Source organism: Microtus oregoni, unplaced genomic scaffold (assembly GCF_018167655.1).
Source record: "Microtus oregoni isolate MIOR12 unplaced genomic scaffold, Mior012 000000F_ref0000247, whole genome shotgun sequence".
In the NCBI taxonomy this organism is placed as follows: Eukaryota; Metazoa; Chordata; class Mammalia; order Rodentia; family Cricetidae; genus Microtus; species Microtus oregoni.
The window spans coordinates 68,153,598-68,174,086 of NW_024543059.1; the positions used below are offsets into that span (position 1 = coordinate 68,153,598).

A 20,489-nucleotide genomic window follows, 5' to 3' on the forward strand; every position below is an offset into this window, starting at 1 on the left:
CTGTCATGATCAGCTCCAAGCGTCTGTGAGATGCACAGTCAGTGGCCTAAACCGCATTCATTAGCGCCCTAGGGTAAGAAGGTAACCATGTAGCTTATAAGCCATATAAAAATAAGTACCTTTTACCTTCTTAAAATCTTAAGAGGCTTAGGTAGAATTGTGTTAGTGAAATAGTCAGAACGAAAATAAAGGGAAGATTTGCTTCACAGGCCATTTTAAAATTTTACCTCAACAAGCGTAGAATAAAAGTCTACTGCTATATATATCAGGCAAAATGCAAAAGGAACTGTATGTGCTCTATGGTAGGACAGTTATTGCTGGGCTCACAGGGAATACAGGCACAGAGCAAAGTAAAATTATCATGAAGCTGTTAATCTGATTTGTAGAGTAAAAATTAAAGGTATAACCTGTTCTGTTTAACGAAGTGGTATGTTATCAAAAGGTACAGTTGCTGACTGAATCTTATGGAGTAAGTTGCAAGTGTGTTCTAAAAGCCAAGTGGTGGGCTGGCTTGACATTCCAGAAAAATGACAAGAATGGATAAACATATAAAACCTGAATTTCATAACCTATCCAGGGCAGGTGTCTGGAATTGGCTAATGGACTGGAGTTCACGCGATAGAGGGATTAACCGAGCTAAGCAAGTAGAGGGAGGTGCCGGCAAAGCATCCACTCAGAAGACAGCACCATTCTGGGACTAGGAGAACAACTAAATATAGAAGGAAGGACCATGAGTAGAGAGTTTTGTTTAGAATAATGCATTAACATCGGCTGATTGGATGAGACAACTGTACTGTTCTAAACTAATGTAAGCGGAGACTGCACATTTGTTTCCTCGCTGCCCAGACTCGAATAATAACACAGAAACTATATTAATTACAACACTGTTTGGCCTGTTAGCTCAGGCTTCTTATTAACTAACTCTTACATCTTAAGCCAACCCATTTCTATTAATCTGTGTATCACCACAAGGTTGCGGCCTACCGGTAAGTCTGGTGTCTTTTTCCTTCAGCAACTACATGCCGTCTCATTGACTCCACTTGCTCTCTTTATATATCTCTGTTCAGATTTCCCACCTGGCTTTGCTCTCTGCTAAACCACTGACCAAACTCCAATCCATCAGCCAGTTCCAGACACCTGCCCTGGATGTGTTATGAAATTCAGGTTTTCAGCCGGGCGGTGGTGGTGCACGCCTTTAATTCCAGCACTCGGGAGTGAGTTCAAGACCAGCCTGGTCTACAAGAGCTAGTTCCAGGACAGGCTCCAAAACCACAGAGAAACCCTGTCTCGAAAAACCAAAAAAAAAAAAAAAAAAAAAAAATTCAGGTTTTCATACGGTTATCCATTCTTGTCATTTTCCCGGAACGTGAAGCTTGCCCACTACTTAGCTTTTAGGACACATTTGCAACTTACTCCATAAGATTCAGCCGACAGTTGTACCTTTGGATAACATACCACTTTGTTAAACAGAACAGATTATACCTTTAATTTTTTATTCTACAAATTGGATTAACAGCTTTGAGGTTATTATCGAAATTGTACTTTGCTCTATGCCTGTATTGCCTGTGAGCCCAGCAATAACTGTCCTACCATAGGCCACATACAGCTCCTCTTGCATTATGCCTGCTATATAGCAGTAGATTTTTATTCTGTGCTTGTTGAAGTATAATCAATCTGCTAAGCCACTGGTCAAAACAGCTTCTTTATTAACCAAAGGTAATAAAACATATTCACAGCATACAGAGGGGAAACCCATCAAGCTAAGATGATTATGATGACAGAGAATTGATGATGGTGGACTCTAGATGAAGAACACGAGAGAATGTCTTATCTTTATAAACCATCTACTCTAAAATATTAATTTAATACAATAGAAAGCTTATTGTAAGGAAATGATAAGCCACACAACGCCACCACAGAAGAAACCTGTGTTGGAAAGAAGTTGAGCCTTCAAGGAGGGAAATAGGTTCCAAAGTATAATTCTTGAGATTACGTCCTTCTAAACTAAACTTTCATACACCTCTGCTTACTCGATGACCCAGACACATTCTATTGCACATCATCTTCAGAGTACACACCTGTGGCTGTCCCCACAGTTGAGGACATTTCATTAGCTTGAATGGATCTATATTCTACTACCAGATCTTAATCTTCACTTCTTACTTTGAGCAGTATACAGAGAACTTCTCCCTGTTCTTTCTGATCAGGAGACATGATATCGTCACTAAAACTCTTCTCCTTTTGACAGTTTTAAGTTCAAGGTTGCACTAAGCAAACACCCATCTTACTTTTGGGGAAACAAAATGAAGCAAAACAAAAGGTCGTCACTTGCCTGGTTCTCTCTTCCAGCACATTCGATACAAACCCACTAGAGTAAATACCAAGAGTGTTATGACAATCAGCGCGATGACCACAGGCAAAATAACATCTGAAAAGTATTGGAGACATTGTCAGCTGGAGTGATGCTGATTCCATACAAACAGACCATGCTGGACAAAACATGCATGCTTCTTTCTTTAAACAACATCCTGTCTTAACACTAGTATAATTCAGGCAATAATTAATCTGATTCACAGATTTGCTCTGCGTGTCATTTCTAACATATCCACTTGATGTCACTCTTGTAGCCTTTCTTAACCAAACTTCCAAACCTCGAGGAGATGGCGTCCCATCTTCCTGGAAGCTGGGCGCATAAGGAGAGAGGAGACCAGAGACAAGAGTTCTCTAGATTAGAGTTAAACCACTCTCATTCATTATACTTTTTTTGTATTTTATAATGATGTTACTTTAAAAACAAAGTGCAGCTGACTTGGGTGGTTCTAATCCAAAGGCTGAAACTTGCAAGTTTCTTGGCAACATGCTGCCTTAAAGCTAGAAAATGGGTGAAAGAACACTAGATGTATTAGATAGCATTTTAGAAAGTCTAACAATGTCAGTAAAAAGAGTTGGGTATGTGCCCACGTGCATATGTTTGCAAGGGGGTTGCTTGTTGTTGTGAATTCGTGGAAGGCTTTCCTGTTTTGGCTAACAAGAGGGTTTTTGAGTTTTCAGTGATAGTCGTGTGCAAGGGTAAAAGGTTAGTGGTTAAAGCAAAGGAGCAGGGAGGGGGAGAAGTAGTCAGGTCTTCCCATCTACTCCTGTTCTTCTTGCCTATTTATCAAGGGGCAATAATATTATAATTCTTCAGTAGGGTAGCTTACATTTCACTATCAAGTCAATATGAAAGCGTACTTGAAAATAGATCTTGAGTGACGTTTCCTCCTCAAAATGAAAATTTCACAAATCAATGGGTCAGTTCTTTCTGGGATACCTTATTTAATGAAATGGTTTTACTGAAACCAAAGATAATCATTTGTCATTTCAGCTTCGCATACATTCACCTTAATGTTAATTACTAAGGGAACAATCAAAATAATCTATTCATACTTAGCACACCTCTAAGGTGTTATATTGCCTATGTATGTTCAAGTTAAAATAAAATTAACTACCATCAATATAATAAAATTCCATCAAGGTGAAAAAATTGTTATGTAATTTAATTGCTTTAAGACTATTTAATTGGCAAGTGAAGATGGATATGTTGAAGGCATATGGCATGGTGATCTAGAGAAAATTTATGTGTGGTGATTTTGTCTTAGCTGAATACAGTTCCGTCAAGTCATTATTTGTTTTTTTTTTTTTCCTGGTAATTGCTTACCACTAGGACAAGAGTGAAAAAGAAAAAGAAAAAAAGAAAAGAAAGGAAGAAAATGGCCAGGATATATAATTAAGATCAGATTTATGGGGGATTTTTAAAGCAGGCTGCAGTTTGAGTTATAATGGAACTACAGACTAAGTAAAGTAGAGAAAAGACTGTCTATAACCCTGTCCTTCATGGTTCTCACTTATATATTCTGCATGCCTATTTCCATGAATGGAGATACATATGCTACTCACCGGAGTATTGGGAGATGCTTAATGGAGAGGCTGTGACCTCCCCACCCGCAGTGTCTGGTATTTTGAGAGAGAAAACAAACAAGTCACCTTTGATAAATATGTCAATCTATACAACCGTCCCTCTTCCCCCATTTAAGGAAATATCCGTGATTTATAGTTATGATGCTACAAAGGCAAAATTTTCCCTCACTCTGCAAGGGCTATGTTTTGAAAATCAAGATAGATGGTGTTTATGTCATAAAGAACATAGAAGTAGAATACGTTTCCTTTCATATATTCAAAAATCATACCCTGAACGTGTGAGATGCTTTTTGGAGTTGTTAGTGATGCCGAGGGTGATGCGGTGGTTTTAGGCGAGGCATCTGGCAATTGAGTGGTACCTATAGGAAAATCACAAACCCAGATTGAGTTATGGTATTAAGTCTCCATATTGGATTTCTTTGCAGATTTAAACAGTCTGCATTTTCAAAGACCTGGGAAAGCACTTGATTTCGGTATAATAGGTTTCATAAAATGGTATTTCTTCACGTATTATTTCTGGAAAAATGATTAACTTTGGCATCGCACAAACTGAATATCAGTATTACATTGTCCAGAGCAGAACTGGCCAAGAACATTTGAGGAAGTTTCCTACTCCAGTCCACAGTGCAGAAATAAAGTCGTGAGGTTCTTGACAGGTATAAATCTACGATAAACACGAACTCCTTTTCAGATACTTTCAACTATGGGAAACTGTGTTTTATTCAATACCTGTGCTTAAAACAGATATAAATGCAGAAAACTTCAGGTTTTATGATATTTCCCAATGGTCGGAGATAGACGATCACTGCAGAGGCTTTGATGAGAAGTAGGGGAGAACCAATGGACCAATGGAGACTCTTTGGTTTCCCTCCTTAAAGCTCCGCAGCTATATGAACACCTTCCTTAGAAAAATAGATGCTTGATTGTTTCTTCTCCATTTACCGTGAGCTTTTTTCCTTCAAGCAAGATGTCTTTGCCATATTCAATCAGAATACCAAGCAGATTATCATTATGAGTAAATATTATTAAAAATTTAAAATATAAGACAACATACCTTAGTAGATATAACATAATGCACGACATATCAAGAAAGAAAAGAAAATACAAACACGGAATGCTTTATAATTCAATCACACTCACTGTGAAATGAAAGTAAAAATGTAGTTTAGAACTTTTGAAAATGAATTCTTTGTCTCTTGTGGCAGAAAGTTCTCTTTTGTATCATAGCTGCTGGCTCATCTTTCCACCTCACTCTCGCCATGCCTCCCACAGAGCTCCTGCCTCAGCCTGTGTGCAGTAAGGCAAGGCTGGCTGTGTCCCAACGTTGCTTAAGATTCGTTCTGAGTTCTGAGGCCCCGGATAATTGCACCAGGGAGATTGATATTTCTAGGGCTGCCACGGCTGCTCTTTCCTCCTTTGCCACCCACAGCCCAGCACACACTGCGAGCTCTGTGGGGGAAGAATCATGTTGGGAGTCTGCCCTGTGCTTGCTTGCCAGTCAAGAGATCTGTGGGAGGGAGCTAGATGCATGCCCATGAGAACAAAGAGAAATGTCAGGCTAGTGCTCAAAGCAGGCAAGGAAAAAAAAAAAAAAGGAGTATTAAGAGAAAGGGTGGGAGCTCGCTGAAATCCCGGGACTGTTAGTTGTGTTTTGCTGTGGGGCTGGATAGTCTTCTAGGTATTTCAGGAGAGGACAAGATGGCTGGCTGAGTAACCAATGGGCTGGAGATTTACCAACAGCTAGTTACCAAGGCTCCACACCCCACCTCATTTCCTCCTCAGGTTCAGGCCAAAAGTTGCTCTCAGAGTGATTATTTCTGATGTAAACGACACCATCCCCAGCTTTCTGTGTTAAAATGTGTTGATCGCCCAGGGCCGGTACTGCTCCATTAACCACAGACCAGAAGATTGCCTTGTTAACCCCACGTGAACGCTCAGCGCTGCCGAGACAGAAACTTCCAGGTTTCTATTTTGTTTCTCTTCTAACTAGAAGTCTTACTTAAAAAAAAGATCTTTTCTGAATTTAACAAACACACATTCACACAGAAGCACACATGCACGAACGCACACGTGTGTGTAAGACTATTTGGTGTTTGCATTTCTTTTATTTTTCTATTTAATTAAAAATACTTGTTATGACATTTCTTGTATATTAGTGCCCCTCCATTTGAGAAACCCCGTCTCTAGCAGGATCATATGGCTGAATGGTACTTGGATAAACCCACTAATTGTGAGCCTAACGTTATTGTTTCTGTAACTATAACAGAGGGATTCAGTGTAGTCTGATGATCTCCATTTATTGTGTTGAAAATGTGCTACTATAAATTTCGACCAAAATAACCGTGCCGGAAAGGGCTCAGCGGAAGAATAATGCGGTAGTTAGGGACATGATGCTGAAAGCCGGGGCCAGAACAAAACTCTGACTGTAAAGCTGACTTCCTGTGGAGGCTTGACACATTATTTCAGCTCCTTTTGTCTGATTTGCTGATACGTAAAGGGCTTTAAAATAGTTTTATATTATATTGTTGCTGTAGCGATTAAGTAAGAATAAATTTAAATTGCTAGGAGAGCCACTGGTCCTAGTATGGTTATTTTAAGTTATATAGTGTCGTATAACATATGCTGTATGATATTGCTATATTGTAGGATTATGCCTCTCAGAAAGTTGGGCTTCCCAGCTAAAAAGAGTTTGTCCAATTCCTCCAAGATTCAGAGTACAGCTGTGTGAAGTTGGCTTTTCAGACATTTCCATGCTTTCTGGTGTTTCTTTTCTCCAGTCAAGAGTGGAAGAAGCTGGAAAACAAGTTTCTCTTAGATCCCCCAGTTTGCATCTGGATCCTGATTATTGTGACTGTGATGGCTATTAAACTCTAGGGGAATTGTTAAATTCACAATTTAATCGCAGCTTCCAAACTTCAGGTCAAAACTCAGAGCAAGCTATGTGGAGCAAGTTCTCTTAGAGCCAAGTCTATTCTTTTGAAATATAGTCACATTTTTCTCATAGGCCCTGACAAAAGCCTTTTTTTTTTTTTCACTATGTAGCCTTGGCTGTTTTGAATGTAAAGGAGGCTGGCTTCAAACTCACTGAGATCTGCTTTCCTCTGCCTTCTGAGTGCTGGGATAAAAGGTGTACATCACCACATACATGCTTTTGCTGTTAACCTCCTACTAACAGTGTAATTGACTGTTGTGTTCAGGAGTCTCAGCTTGACTAGAGAATGGTCTTCAAAGGCCTGAAGCTATAGAATTGTATGTGGCTGAGATTCCCCACTTGTTCTCTGAGCTCCATCTTGTGCTGGTCTGAGGCCGTACTGCCCTTCCCCCTGCCCCACCGCAAACTGATGAAAGCCAAGTGTCAGGCTGGCAGGGACAATCATGCCCACCACTTCTTAAGAGTCATGGATGTCTCCTAAGATGCTCTTTGGCTGCAGTGTTCCTTGATGACTTTTCTAAAACTTCCTAAACATGAATGTCAAGCTAGAAGGCTTTCACTGAACTGCCCTCTCCTGTAAATGTATGTTTCCTGTCCCAAATAACTGACTCAGAGACTGTATATGAATTATTAATGCTCGGCCAATAGCTCAGGTTTGTTACTAGCTAACTCTTACACTTAAATTAACCCATAATTCTTATCTGTGCTTTGCTAAGTGGCTTGGTATCTTTGCTCAGAATAGCATTCTCATCTTGCTTCTCTGCATTTGCTGGTGACTCTCTGTCTCTACCCTTCCCTTTCCCAGTATTCTCCTTGTCTGGCTCTAGCACTCGATCTTTTCCTGCCTAGCTATCGGCCAATCAACTTTTTATTAGCAAATGAGAGTAATACATACTCATAGTGTAGAAGACAATTGATCCACAGCACCCTCCTGCCTTCTTTCCACATCAGACTTACTTTCCTGTCTGACAATTTCTCTGCCATTGCTCTCCACTTTACTTTCATGTATTATCTCCATTGGGGGTTTCCCCTTTAATCACTGTTGTATTTATACATGTGTCTAAATACATAAATACAACCTGTTGCGTCTCTTTAGTGTTGACTGTATGATTTTAGTGTTCACCACTTGGCATTGGATAACAAATTAGAGATCTTGTCCCTGGGGAAAACTGATTCTCCCTCTCTAGAGCATCTGTTAATTTCTGGTAGCTCTTTATCTAGGGGTTAGATACAGAGGACTTTTGTGAGATCCTCATCCACGCTGACAGGTTGCATTGTATTCATTTTTATTTACTCAATAATAACCACAAATTATTATAGGCCCACTCTATGTCTAACAGTAACTGATTGAAGAAAGCACAGTACAGTCGAAGATACAGTTAAGGTATTTCAAATGATCTAGGCGAAACTAGGGATAAAGAACAAGCATCAAAATATTCCAAGTGTCATGATGAGTGAGCTATGCTACCTCTGATGAAACAAAAGAAAGATTTGAGGAGCTTTAGTATTGATGTATACTGTAGGTGAAGAAACCAGCACCAGGAAATAAGAGCCAAGGCAAATGGAGGAAGTAACCATGCTACAAGAACTTGCGTAAGTGCAGGTGCTGACATTAGTCACAATGATGTGTGCTGAGTATCCTGACACCTAGGGAAAGGATGGAGTCTATGCTGGGCTTCCATTATCAGAAACAAAATGGATTTGGATAAAAAGCAACTAGAACATACGTGGTTCAGCTAACGGATGCTATGCATACAGTTGGTAGAGCTGTGTTTGTAGAGGGGACTAAGACAATGGGAACACTGAGTACTCTTCCAGCTTTAAGAACTTCAGGACTTCTTGCTTTGTCATAGTTTTTATGAGGATATATCCATGATGGATCCCTCTGGTCAGTTAATAGGTAGAACACCAGAGGAGAGTTTTTCTGCCTTTGAGTGGCTGAGATTGAGCTTGAGTGTCCTCAGCTTATGTTTCTGCACTGGGATACTCTGATAGCAAAGTCAAAGTTTTATCTCAAATGTCCATCATTTTTCTTTGAGCCACCAATGTAATTAACCTGAGATATAACATATTCTTTTCAGGAAATAATTGTGAACTGAGATCTATTTAGTTTAGATAACTCTGTTGAAGTTGATACTGAGGGAGAATAATTTCCCATTTCTTATTAGGCTTACATAGGTACTAAATGCCAAAAAATTATGCATGAGATCCAAGAAGAAATGAAGCAGGATATTATTACTTTTATATGCACCAAGTAATTTCATTCCTAAGAAAGTATGCTTAATCTTGTGTCTTAAGGAGAGATACCATGGCTCAGGGAGATGAGGTAAACATATCTGAGAGTGAGAGAAAATGTAAGTTAAATGTATTATGAAACCATTTCTGTTTCCCTTACATTCTTCCACAGGATCAAGAGATTTTTAAATAAGACTATTGTATTTGCTTATATATAACCATGCATAAGGTTAATGAAATTTGTTCTTTGAATTATGAAAGGTTTAAAATGTTCTTTCTCTACCAGTATCAACAATCTCTAAAAATATTAAGGATTTTACCTCTAATCTGAATGGGACAGTATATATCAGATATTATCCTAAATGTTTTGCAAGGAATAGGTCTCTCAATTATTATTGTGTTATTGCTTATGGTTTTCAAAGCAAAAACTGAAGCCCAGAGAGATTAAAGATCCTCCCAAGATCACATCATGAGTAGGCTGTAGAGCAAATATTTCATTGCAAGCTCTAGAGTCAATTAATTGTTTTGGTATTATAAAACCCTAGGCTACACACTCCAGGTAGCTTTTGATAGGTGTATTCCTAGCATGAGTGGGTCCTTGCTGAGTAGAAATGTCAAGATTCTGTCACTGAAAAATAGAGAACTCAGTAGACAATACTCTGCACAGAGTGATGCATGCCTCACTTTTTACAGCCTTCTGGAGGTGGGGAGCACAGTGAACATGCTCACACATCATGGCCCCTCCTCCTTTCTAATGGTTTGGTGGGTTGGTCTTATATTGTCTGTTCCTGTTTCTACTTTTCTACCAAGCTTTATGTCCACATTGTAATCACAGTTCTGAAGCACAAATTTGAAGAATGAAGGTATCTTGGGACCTTAATTGTGCTGGCCATTACAAGAGAACTGAGATACCACCGTGATGGTTATCCATATATGGCCAGACATTGGGCCAAGCCTTACTATGGAGTGCTTTTGGTTGAGGTTAACATTTGAGTTGGTAGACGAAGAAGATTGCCTTCCCCAGTGTGAGTGGGTATTGTGTAATCTGTTGAAGACCTGAGAAGGGTAAGGAGAAAAATTCTGCTTCCTCATGGCCTTGAGTGGTGACACTGACTTTTCTTGCTTTAGATATACCAGTTTTTTGTGTCTTTTAAAAATAACTTATTTTTAAGTTTTGTATTTGTTTATACATGATGTGTGTATGTGTACTTATGTATATGTATTTTTATGTGTGTGAGTATGAGTGTGTGGCATATATGGAGGTCAGAAGACAATCTTCAGTGTAGATCCATAATTTCCATCTTGTTAGGGACATTAATTCAGAGTAAAAGTCAGGTGGCCAGACATGGGGACTTTTTGATGTTAACATTTTAGCTTTTAACTGTTGTTTACAGCATCCTTTTAAATACCAGGGCCACATTTTCTGTAAAAGTAGATGAAGAGACTGTACTCCTTTGAGAGGACCCACTGACCAGTACAGAACTGGGCAGCGACCTTCGTAGGTGTAGTTCTGATCCCAGGACTGGCTCTACCTATCCCCACCAGAGTCCTCACGCTTATCCTTGGTATTCCTAGATTTAGCTTTAAAACTTGAAGCCTCCTAACATTTAGTTGTCCTGTATTGTTCTCTATTTCACCTTGCTTTCAAACTGGCGTATGTGTATATACATACATACATATACATACATGTATATACACATATACCTATCTGATCTCATTCTTGGGATATTTCCAATGAATATTCAGAGAAGAGAAAATGAACTTACCTGGCACTTCTGGTGTTTTGATTGAACTCTGATTCTCAGCTTTCAAGGAAAAAAATGGAAACATTAAAATTAATTGTTGATTATAATACCTGGTTTTATGGTTGTTTCAAATGTAAGTTTTATAGACATCAGTTTATTTTGGATATGATATGTGTGTCCCTCAAGCCATAGAATCATGGAGCTTTATGACTCCAAGAAACCCCTGAGAAAGAATCAACTAACTTTTTTGTCTCTCCCCTTTTCTTAATTTTAAACAAAAATTTCCTCATGGTATCATCATAGGTACAAATATACTTGTAACTTCCTCTTTTTTGCAAGACAGTGTTTCTTTGTGTAGTTTTGGTTGTCCAGTGCTCTGTTGATCAGGCTGGCCTTGAACTCACAGAGATCCATCTACCTTGTAACTTCTTCTTTTTTTTTTTTTTTGATTTTTCGAGACAGGGTTTCTCTGTAGCTTTTGGTTCCTGTCCTGGAACTAGCTCTTGTAGACCAGGCTGGCCTCGAACTCACAGAGATCCGCCTGCCTCTGCCTCCTGAGTGCTGGGATTAAAGGCGTGCGCCACCACCGCCCGGCTTGTAACTTCTTCTTTAAGGCTTATTGTGCTATGAAGTGTTTGTTGCAATGTCTCAGCTCTGTCTTTTAGTGTGAACTGTCATACATATGAAACACCTAAAGAAAGTATATCATGAACTGAGCCAAATACAATACCTAATGAAAGCATGTAATTCTATATTTATAAAACTTTATTTAGAAAAAAGAGGCAGGGGCACCTATTTTGCATCTCTGACTAACTAGATCTTGGTCCGGATCACTTTTACATGATCTTACAAATGAAATACCTACATACAACACAGTGAGCCACAGGTACTTCTATTTCTGTCTCAAAGGGGCTAGCCTGTGCTATTGTCCTATTAAGACCATATACATCTTATCTTGGAAACAGGCAAGAGTCAGAGAGCTATACTTGAAACTTAAGGGATTCCCGGGTGGTAGCTACAGCCCAACAGAGATGGCAACAAGAAAAATCACTTTAGAGAACCTTCAGAAAAAAAGCCCTTTCAGTAACTTTGATGGCATGGTCCATGAAGAAAGAGGATTTGCCTTGTGAAAAATATAGAAAATAAAAAAATAGAAAATACTTCTGAAGCAAGTTGAGGCCTAATAACACTTACAAATGATTTGCATCTTGTATATATTCAACTCGGCGGCCAACATTAGCATCCCACATTCAACCACCTCAGACAGTACCCTTGAGTGGTATCCTCCAACCGACTTCTTCCCCCCTGCCTTCTTGGATCAGGGCAAGGGACCCTTGTCTTCCAGTTGCTTAAGGCCAGAAAATTTCTTCTGGAATCTCCTCTCTGTTAGCCTCTATACATTCTGAAGCTCTAGATTAAAGTTTGTTCATCTAGCTCCCAAGAACTTTTACGAAAATGTCTTGAAAGTTAACCTTGATTCCGCACCACATCGCTGTTCCTTAGTGTGGTTGGCCTGTCTTAATAGGATCTGGGGAGCCCTACCTCGGTCCTCAGTCCTCTGACCCATCAGCTGCTTCTTTAACTCTGCTCCACATTGTACCTGGTGCTGATAGACCAAAGGTTCAAAGATACAGAGTTCTTCCAGACCTGTGTTTCTTGTGTTCTTCCCTGTGTTTCAGGGTTCTCTCAAGCCACCTCACTAAACTGTGTTTGCACATCCTTCAAACCAGCCCATCACCTGACTTTGTTTGCAGCCCTGCAATTTTATTATTATAGTAACATTTACTTTCTGCTTGAAAAATCGCTTGTTGTTGCTGTATTGTATCTCTCTGAGGATAGATTTTCTACCTTAGATAGAGCTGTGATTCTAGTACCTATCCCTAGAATATGCTGTAGTAAGTCTCTAGTATATGGAAAAGAACACATTTTAAATTTAATGATTATGAGAGATATTGTTCCCAGTTTGTAGATCTGCAAATATTAGCTGAGGAAAATCAAATTACTGTCTTTTTTTTTTTTTTTTTGGTTATTTTGAAACAGAGTTTCCTAGTAGCTATGGAGCCATTCCTGGAATTCGCTCTGTAGACCTCGAACTCACAGAGATCTGTCTGCCTCTGCCTCCCAAGTGCTGGACTTAAAGACATGCACTACCACTGCCTGGCCCTCAAATTACTGTCTTAAAAGTGGAACCACAGTGACAACTCAGAACTTTGGTTCCAAACCCATCTACTATCACTAAAAGAGACAGTTTTTTTCCTCCTAAATATTCTAAGTATAAAGCTTATATAATTAATTTCTCCTTTGATAACTAATTAAAATACTTTTGAAAAATGGCACAATGCTGCATTTGGGAGATGCAGTTAAAATATTTATTAGCAACTAGGATTAGAATACAAAGAAAATCAAAACCCTTTCTTCCTTTTCTTAATATCATGTCACAACCTTTTCTGCTGATAGACTTATCTGGGAATGAATAATTCTAAGCTTGGATCAAATAAGACCTTCTGGCTCTCCTTTATTTGAATTTCTTTTAGCCTCCAAAATGCATAATAATTTTATATGAATAATAAATAAGGAGTATAACTGTGTTCTGAAACTTTGTTGGAATGTAAAGAAACACATCAGTTCATCTCATTATACTGAAGAGCCCAAGGTCAAAGCCTATATACATATACCTGTGTATGGAGGAAAAAGGCTGAGAACAAAATTCTACAGTTGTCAAATACTTAACCAATATGACTGAGCATAGTGGCCACAAACCTACATTTCCGTCACATTGAAAACTGAGGCAGGAGGATCACAAGTTTGAGATCCCAAGTCAGAGCTCCACAGTGAGACTGTCTCTCAGTAAATCAGGAAGTTAGGAATAGCTCAGTGAAAGGGTACTTGCCTAGCATGCTCAGTGCCTGGGTTGGATCTCCAGTACCTTCAAAACAGAAAGGAATGTGAGCCTCCTTCTTGAAATAGAGGAAATAGTTTAAAGACAACAAACTGTTTTTAAATGAATACAACATTTAACACAGACCCAGTTTAGAGGGCACAAAAATCTTAGCAAAAAATGAACGCTCTGGCATATGGCTAAGTGTGAGTATCTCTGGTTTTTATTTATAACTGTAAGGACGCATATGCACTGTCAGAAGGCCACACTCGGATCTGTAGAGGAAGCGACAGAAGTCAGATCACAGATGCATATGGGACACTTTTGCTAATATTCTCACAGTTGGATGATCAGTAAAAGACAGAACTGTTGGCATCTGCTGCTGAGTTGTAGCCTGTAATATGAAACTGTGCTCTTAAAAACTGAAAATATATTTTCAAAGGTAAACCTAAACATTATTTAGAACAGAATGCTTTACTAACAATACAATAGCTAACTTTGCTTATTTCACAGGAGAGCCTGTGTTTTCAGATAATGCACTATAGTGACACACAAAATGTGATGTTAAAGGAAAGAGAAAGACTATATAGAGCTATTTTTACATATGATCATCCGCTTCTATTGAAAAATAAGTTATGAGCAATTTCCATTGTATTTCTTTGTCATCTGACAGTAAGACAGTGGGCATGAGATTATTTTTGTTTTTCTTACGCTAGGCCTTGCGACTAAGACTATTATTCTGCAGATGCATCCTGTTTGTGCCCACAGCATATGTTGTCAAATAGCTAGCCAGACAAGGGGGAAAGCTGTGGTTAAATCCTTGCCTATAATGTCATGGGGAAATGGCTCAGATTATAAAGTAGCATTGGCAGCTTTGGCAATCAGACAAATTAATGATTTCTAAATTGTAGGATGATAGAGGCTCGCATTGCATAAAATAGAGTCTCTCCAGTGGTTGGAAGGGAACATTCAATGAAGATGTTATTTCCTGTCAGTTTAATGGCCGTGGGGATACTATGAGGATGCGATGTGTGTATGCGTGCTTGCACATGTGTGTGCCAGCATGTGAAGGTGTGCTTGCCCACGTATATGTCTGCAGAGTCCAGAGGTTGATGTTGAGCGTCTGTCAATTGTCCTTCACTTGAGCTTTTGAGACAGGGCCTCTCACTACTTGACCTGGCACTCACCGATGGCTAGATTGGCTATGCAGCAAGTACAGGGAGCCTCCTGTCTTTGCCTCCCAGCCCTAGGTTAGAGATGTACACAACCATGCCTGGTTTTTCACGGTGCTGCTGGGGATCTGCCCACAGGTGCGCATGCTTACACATGAGCAGACCGTTGACTTCCTGAGCAATCCCCTCATCCCAGGTTTTATCTTACAACAAATCTCTAGGTCAGTTCTTCTCAACCTTCTTAATGCTTGGCCCGTTACTCCAGTTCCTCTTATTGTGGTGATCCCCTAACCATAAAATTAATTTTGTTGCTACTTCATAACTGTAATTTGGTCTCCGCTATGGATTGTAATGTAAATATTTTTGGAGTTAGAAGTCTGCCAAAGGGGTCGTGACTCAGAGAGGTTGAGAACCATTGCTCTAAATGAACATCCAGAGGCCCCAAAGAGCTTCACAGATGGTCAAAGGCCACAACACAAATGAATGTTTGTACTTAATTTTTTTTCTTATCTAAGCATTTTAAATTGAGAATCTTTACTCATAACCACCAGCCAAACTTTCTCTTGGCATGATCAGAGACACCATTTTTTTATTTTATTTTATTTGAAGACAGGCTTGGTGCCTTGGAGAAAAAAGTCCTGGGTGTGGCTCATTCACATGGTCAGATAGTAGTACCTCTGAAATGTCTACCAATTATTGTGAAATCAACTCTTCTTTTGTATAACAGTAAACTCCACATTAAACCACGAATAATTATGTGATAAGGGAGGAGGAAGTAGTGGAGGATGGGAAGTCCAACACAGGGCCTGTGGGTCACACCTATATCTGAGAAAACAGCTGAACACTCAGTTGTAAACTTACTGAAAACATTAGGGCACATTTCTGAGATTTTTTTTTTAAATTGTAACTCAATTGAGCAAAGGTTCAAGTGTAGGCCATAATTTCACGTCACAATATCAAGAGATATTGTGATGGGAGAAGGGAATTGGGATTTATAATAAGATTGGAAAGAGACATCCTATAAATGGCCAGAACTTAGCAAGAAAAAAAGACCATTATTCCCTCTCCCTCATATGAATTCTGTCATGACTGAGGAAGGAATACAGAACAAGTTTATGGATTGATGATCCATTGCAAATCATTATGCAATAAGGAAATTTACTTGCTAATCCATTTATCGTATATAAGTATTATCATTAATGATCTATACATAATTGTTATGCATTTTGATTTCCAGAGGCATCAGTCCACAGTTACTTGGCCGTGTTGCTTTGAACTGTGCTGAGGTGGTGTGCCGTGATGGGACATAGAGGAATTAGCTGGCAAAGGCCATTTAAAGCAAAACCATCCATAAATGTAACACACCATCATGAGGCCAGAGCCTTCACGAGCCAATCACCACCCGAAATTCCAAGCTCTGCCTACTGCCCTGTGAAAACCAAGCCTTCAAGATAAGTGTTTTCGGGGACACCTGTGGGACCCAAGGACCCAAACCACAATAGCACAGGAAATGAAAGAAGTGAATGTCATATTTTCAGCACCTTAGTCCTAAACTAGAGACTCAGAGTGAGAAGATTAGTATGTTTCCATGTAACACCTGTGCACTTCATGTGCTGGCTCACAAGAATCACTGTTATTGGCCTTTCTTTTGAATCCCATCCCAGTGCCCAGGAAGTTAAACCTACATAGAGATGGCGAGTGTGTAGCAGCAGAGCTAGGTGCACTGAAGGCTAACACAGGTCATTGGTCTGAGATGTGTTTCATGGTGACACCCTCCAAAAGTCTTGTGGATATGGGATCTGTGGGAAAGGGATCTATGAAATATAACATATCTAAACCCTTGTGATGGAATTCTCGTAGATTAAAGTAGGCTTTGGATCCCATACCAAATGTCTTGATAAAACTGAAAGCATAGACTCCATGGAGAGGAGAGCATGAAAAGAAACTCATGTATAGACACGCAGACAAAAGGTGGTATGGAGGGACAGAGTATCTGTGATACCACAAGCAAGTTCTATCCAAGAAAAGCCCGCAGTCTCCGGAAAGGAAGTGAGATCCCATTCCCGGCCTCTAGATGGAACCCTGATGCAAGCTGGATTAGAGACTTTCTGACACTAGAATTGTGAGGTGATAAATCTCTGTGGCATGATTGTCTTCCATATTTAGGCCTTTTTATGGATGAGACATTTTTATACAGCTTGCATGTACATAGCTATACAAAATAGACAAATTATTAATTTTTAATAAATCAGAATAAAGTGGTTTAACTTATCACTCTAGTATATGTATAATTTTTCCACTTATTAAATATGATGACATATTTATACTATTGAGATGGGTGTGCTTGTTTATTTTTTATAAAGAATTAATTCTTTGGTACTGCAAGACAAAGAATTTCTTCAATAGTCTACGGCTGGCTGATGCCTTGATTTGATAATCATCAGTGCCAAGCCTGCCTCATATAAGTATGTAGTACAAAATGGTAGAATTATGCATAAGGAAACTTCAGAAATTGCTAAAAATTCTGTCCTACTATAAAGCTAAAATTCATTTAATAATTTTAAAAATTAACTCAAGTCGGTAGCTCAAAGAGAGACTTTAGAAATCAAACATCTTAACACAATACCATCTAAAGCAATAGTAGTTTGATATTTGTATGTTAAGAAATGATGGAAGTTAATATTCAGGAGGATGCCTATATGTTTTTCTTTGGGTTCTCCTTATTTAGCTTCTCTAGGATCACTAATTATAGGCTCAATGTCCTTGGTTTATGGCTAGAAACCAAATATGAGTGAGTACATCCCATGTTCCTCTTTTTGGGTCTGGCTTACCTCACTCAGGATAGTGTGGGTCTGGAAAAGCCTGGGATAAAACCGGACTCTCTGAACACAGCGGACAATGAGGACTACTGAGAACTCAAGAACAATGGCAATGGGTTTCTGATCCTACTGCACGCACTGGCTTTGTGGGAGCCTAGGCAGTTTGGATGCTCAACTTACTAGACCTGGATGGAAGTGGGGGTTCCTTGGACTTCCCACAGGACAGGGAACCCTGATTGCTTTTCGGGCTGAGGGGGGGGGGACTTAATTGGGGGAGGGGGAGGGAAATGGGAGGCGGTGGCAGGGAAGAGACAGAAATCTTTAATAAATAAATAAATAAATAAAAATTAAAAAACCACCAACAACAACAACAACAAAAAGAAATGATGGAAGGCTAATATTAAGTCTTTTCCTCATAAGTAGACCATCATGATTCTTTAAGGACTTTGTATGTACAGTATTAACACAGTCATGGCAGTCCCTGCCAAACTACCCAAACTAGGGTTTCTCATGGTTCATGCTATCCAAGGTACTGTGAAGGTACAAAATGTTTCACTGGGACTAAGAATAAAAGCTTTCTTCAGTGGGACATGAAGGCTAGAAGTGCTTCCAAACCTCATGAATGAAGGAAACCTGAAGTTACTCACCTTCATTCAACTAACCCAGGGACCACAGACAGGTCACACACAGATGTTGCCATCGTGGATGGACTTATTCTTCAGAGGAAAGAAGTGGCAACCTGCTGAGCACACTGGAGTTCATCTGGACTTCATGAAGTACTTATTACACGGCATTCGTTAACTGCCCACTAGCTAGTAAAGTCCTTTCATTTGCCTAGTATATCACATTTAATGTCAATACGCACCTGGTCAAACCTCTCTGAATATAAATTAATTAATGGTAACTTTTCAAAGTTGGCATAGTCATTCATTCATATGTTGTGGCTTCCATACTGAAAGTGTGATTTTTTTTTAAAATAACTTTTCAGTTTTGTTTTATTGAAAACACGGGCGGTGGTGGCGCACGCCTTTAATCCCAGCACTCGGGAGGCAGAGGCAGGCGGATCTCTGTGAGTTCGAGACCAGCCTGGTCTACAAGAGCTAGTTCCAGGACAGGCTCCAAAACCACAGAGAAACCCTGTCTCGAAAAACCAAAAAAAAAAAAAAAAAGAAAATGTTTGGCAGTTTTCATCAAGCTTCTTCAGAACCAAGTTTTCTAAATTTCAGCACTCCAAATAATAAGTCACTTTTCCTCTCAACATACACTATCTGTTTTCAAATAGAATGCTTAAAATGTCAAGTTTGCGGGTTTTATTTCACAACCAAGAATTCTTGATTGATAAACGGCCATCTAAAATCTGGACAATTATAAATGGAAAGTAGTTTGTGTTTTGTGGTAAAGGGCATACGTTCTTAGGGCATATGCCCTTTATGACGTCTTTGTCCTACTGAAGACATGTGTGCCCATGATCCCTTTACTTAGCAAGAGCCTTAGGTTAACACGAAGCTTCTCAGAGATTCTGGTCTATGCAATCTGTCATCTAAGATGTCAAAGTTTAGATTTTTTTTTTTTGTACAAAGTACTGATGAAATGTTCAGCGTGCTGTACTGGTTTGGGCTTAATGACACTATTTAAGCTATTAAGTTATGATGTTAACACAGTCCAAGCAATGTTGGGTTATCTTTCTTTCTTTTTAAACTACCAGTCAGTTAGTATTTAAAGTTTATATAAAAATTCTGTGTGTTGTTGGGACATATTTTGGTTCAATTAAAATCCTTTACATCTATAATAGAAGCATTTAAGACATTTTATTTCAGGGAATATAATTTCTGTCATCATTGGACTTAATTTAAAGTTTAAGATCCTGACATTTGCATTTAACTTTCTGTTTATTCTTTTTCCTCTTTTATTGCCTTCCTTTGGATTGAGCATTTAATTAAAAGATTATTATTTTTTAATTATATGTATGCACATGAATCTGTGTATGGGTATGTGCACATGTGTGCACGTGTTGCAAGAAGCCAGAGGAGAGCACCAGATACCCATGAGGCTGGACTTAGAGTCAAGAACTGTCTAATATGAGTGCTGGGGATGGATCTTGGGTCCTTGGGACGAGGACTGAGCCATCTCTCCAGTCCCTGTACTAAGCTTTCTTTTAGGATTTCAAATTTTCCATTATACATCTTGCAACAGTATAGTTACATCTCTCATCTCAAAACGTATGCTATTGCTTACATATATTTATATTGTTATATATAGTTTACATATATTTATATATATTGTTATATATATTCTTAAAATATATTTCAAGCCTCAAATGCACTTGTTTTATTTTAATCAAGCAGTTAGTTCTGTTGAAAGGATTAAAATGAGGCAGAAGCTTTTTGTATCTTCTTGTGAGTTTGTCACTCCCAACTCCATTTTCCTTTATTTAGATCTAAATTTTCGTCTGGTGATATATCTCTATGGCTGAGTGTCTTTACTCATCATGAAATGTCTCAGCTCTGCACGTCTGTAAATGTCCCCACAGAACACCAGGGTGACAGTTTCCCCTCCAGGAGGGAAGATGTTCTTCGCTGTTTTTTGGCAGGCATTGTTCCTGAAGGAGCCTCGCTGCCTTTTCCCCGTGTTCTTTCACTTAATGTGTTGTCTTCTCCCTAACAACTTGTTTCAAGATTTTCTCTTTATCTTTGGTGTGGTTTCTTTTCTGTTTCTTTTTTTATTTTGGGCTCATCATGCTTTCCAAATCTA

The 20,489-nt window shown here is 39.0% G+C and overlaps 1 protein-coding gene across 2 annotated transcripts in view; it reads right to left on the reverse strand.

The window, feature by feature from the left end:
- The window catches only part of Emcn (endomucin), an 88,019-nt gene that overhangs the window by 13,635 nt on the left and 53,895 nt on the right, over positions 1-20,489 (reverse strand). The window contains exons 5-9 of one of the 2 annotated variants that reach the window (XM_041653922.1): positions 13,760-13,795; positions 10,891-10,929; positions 4,227-4,316; positions 3,937-3,990; positions 2,333-2,428 (exon numbers count right to left, since the gene is read on the reverse strand). In XM_041653922.1, coding sequence (XP_041509856.1) covers positions 2,333-2,428; positions 3,937-3,990; positions 4,227-4,316; positions 10,891-10,929; positions 13,760-13,795 — 315 coding nt within the window. The remainder of the gene's footprint in view (positions 1-2,332; positions 2,429-3,936; positions 3,991-4,226; positions 4,317-10,890; positions 10,930-13,759; positions 13,796-20,489) is intronic. The other variant, XM_041653931.1, reaches the window with a different exon arrangement.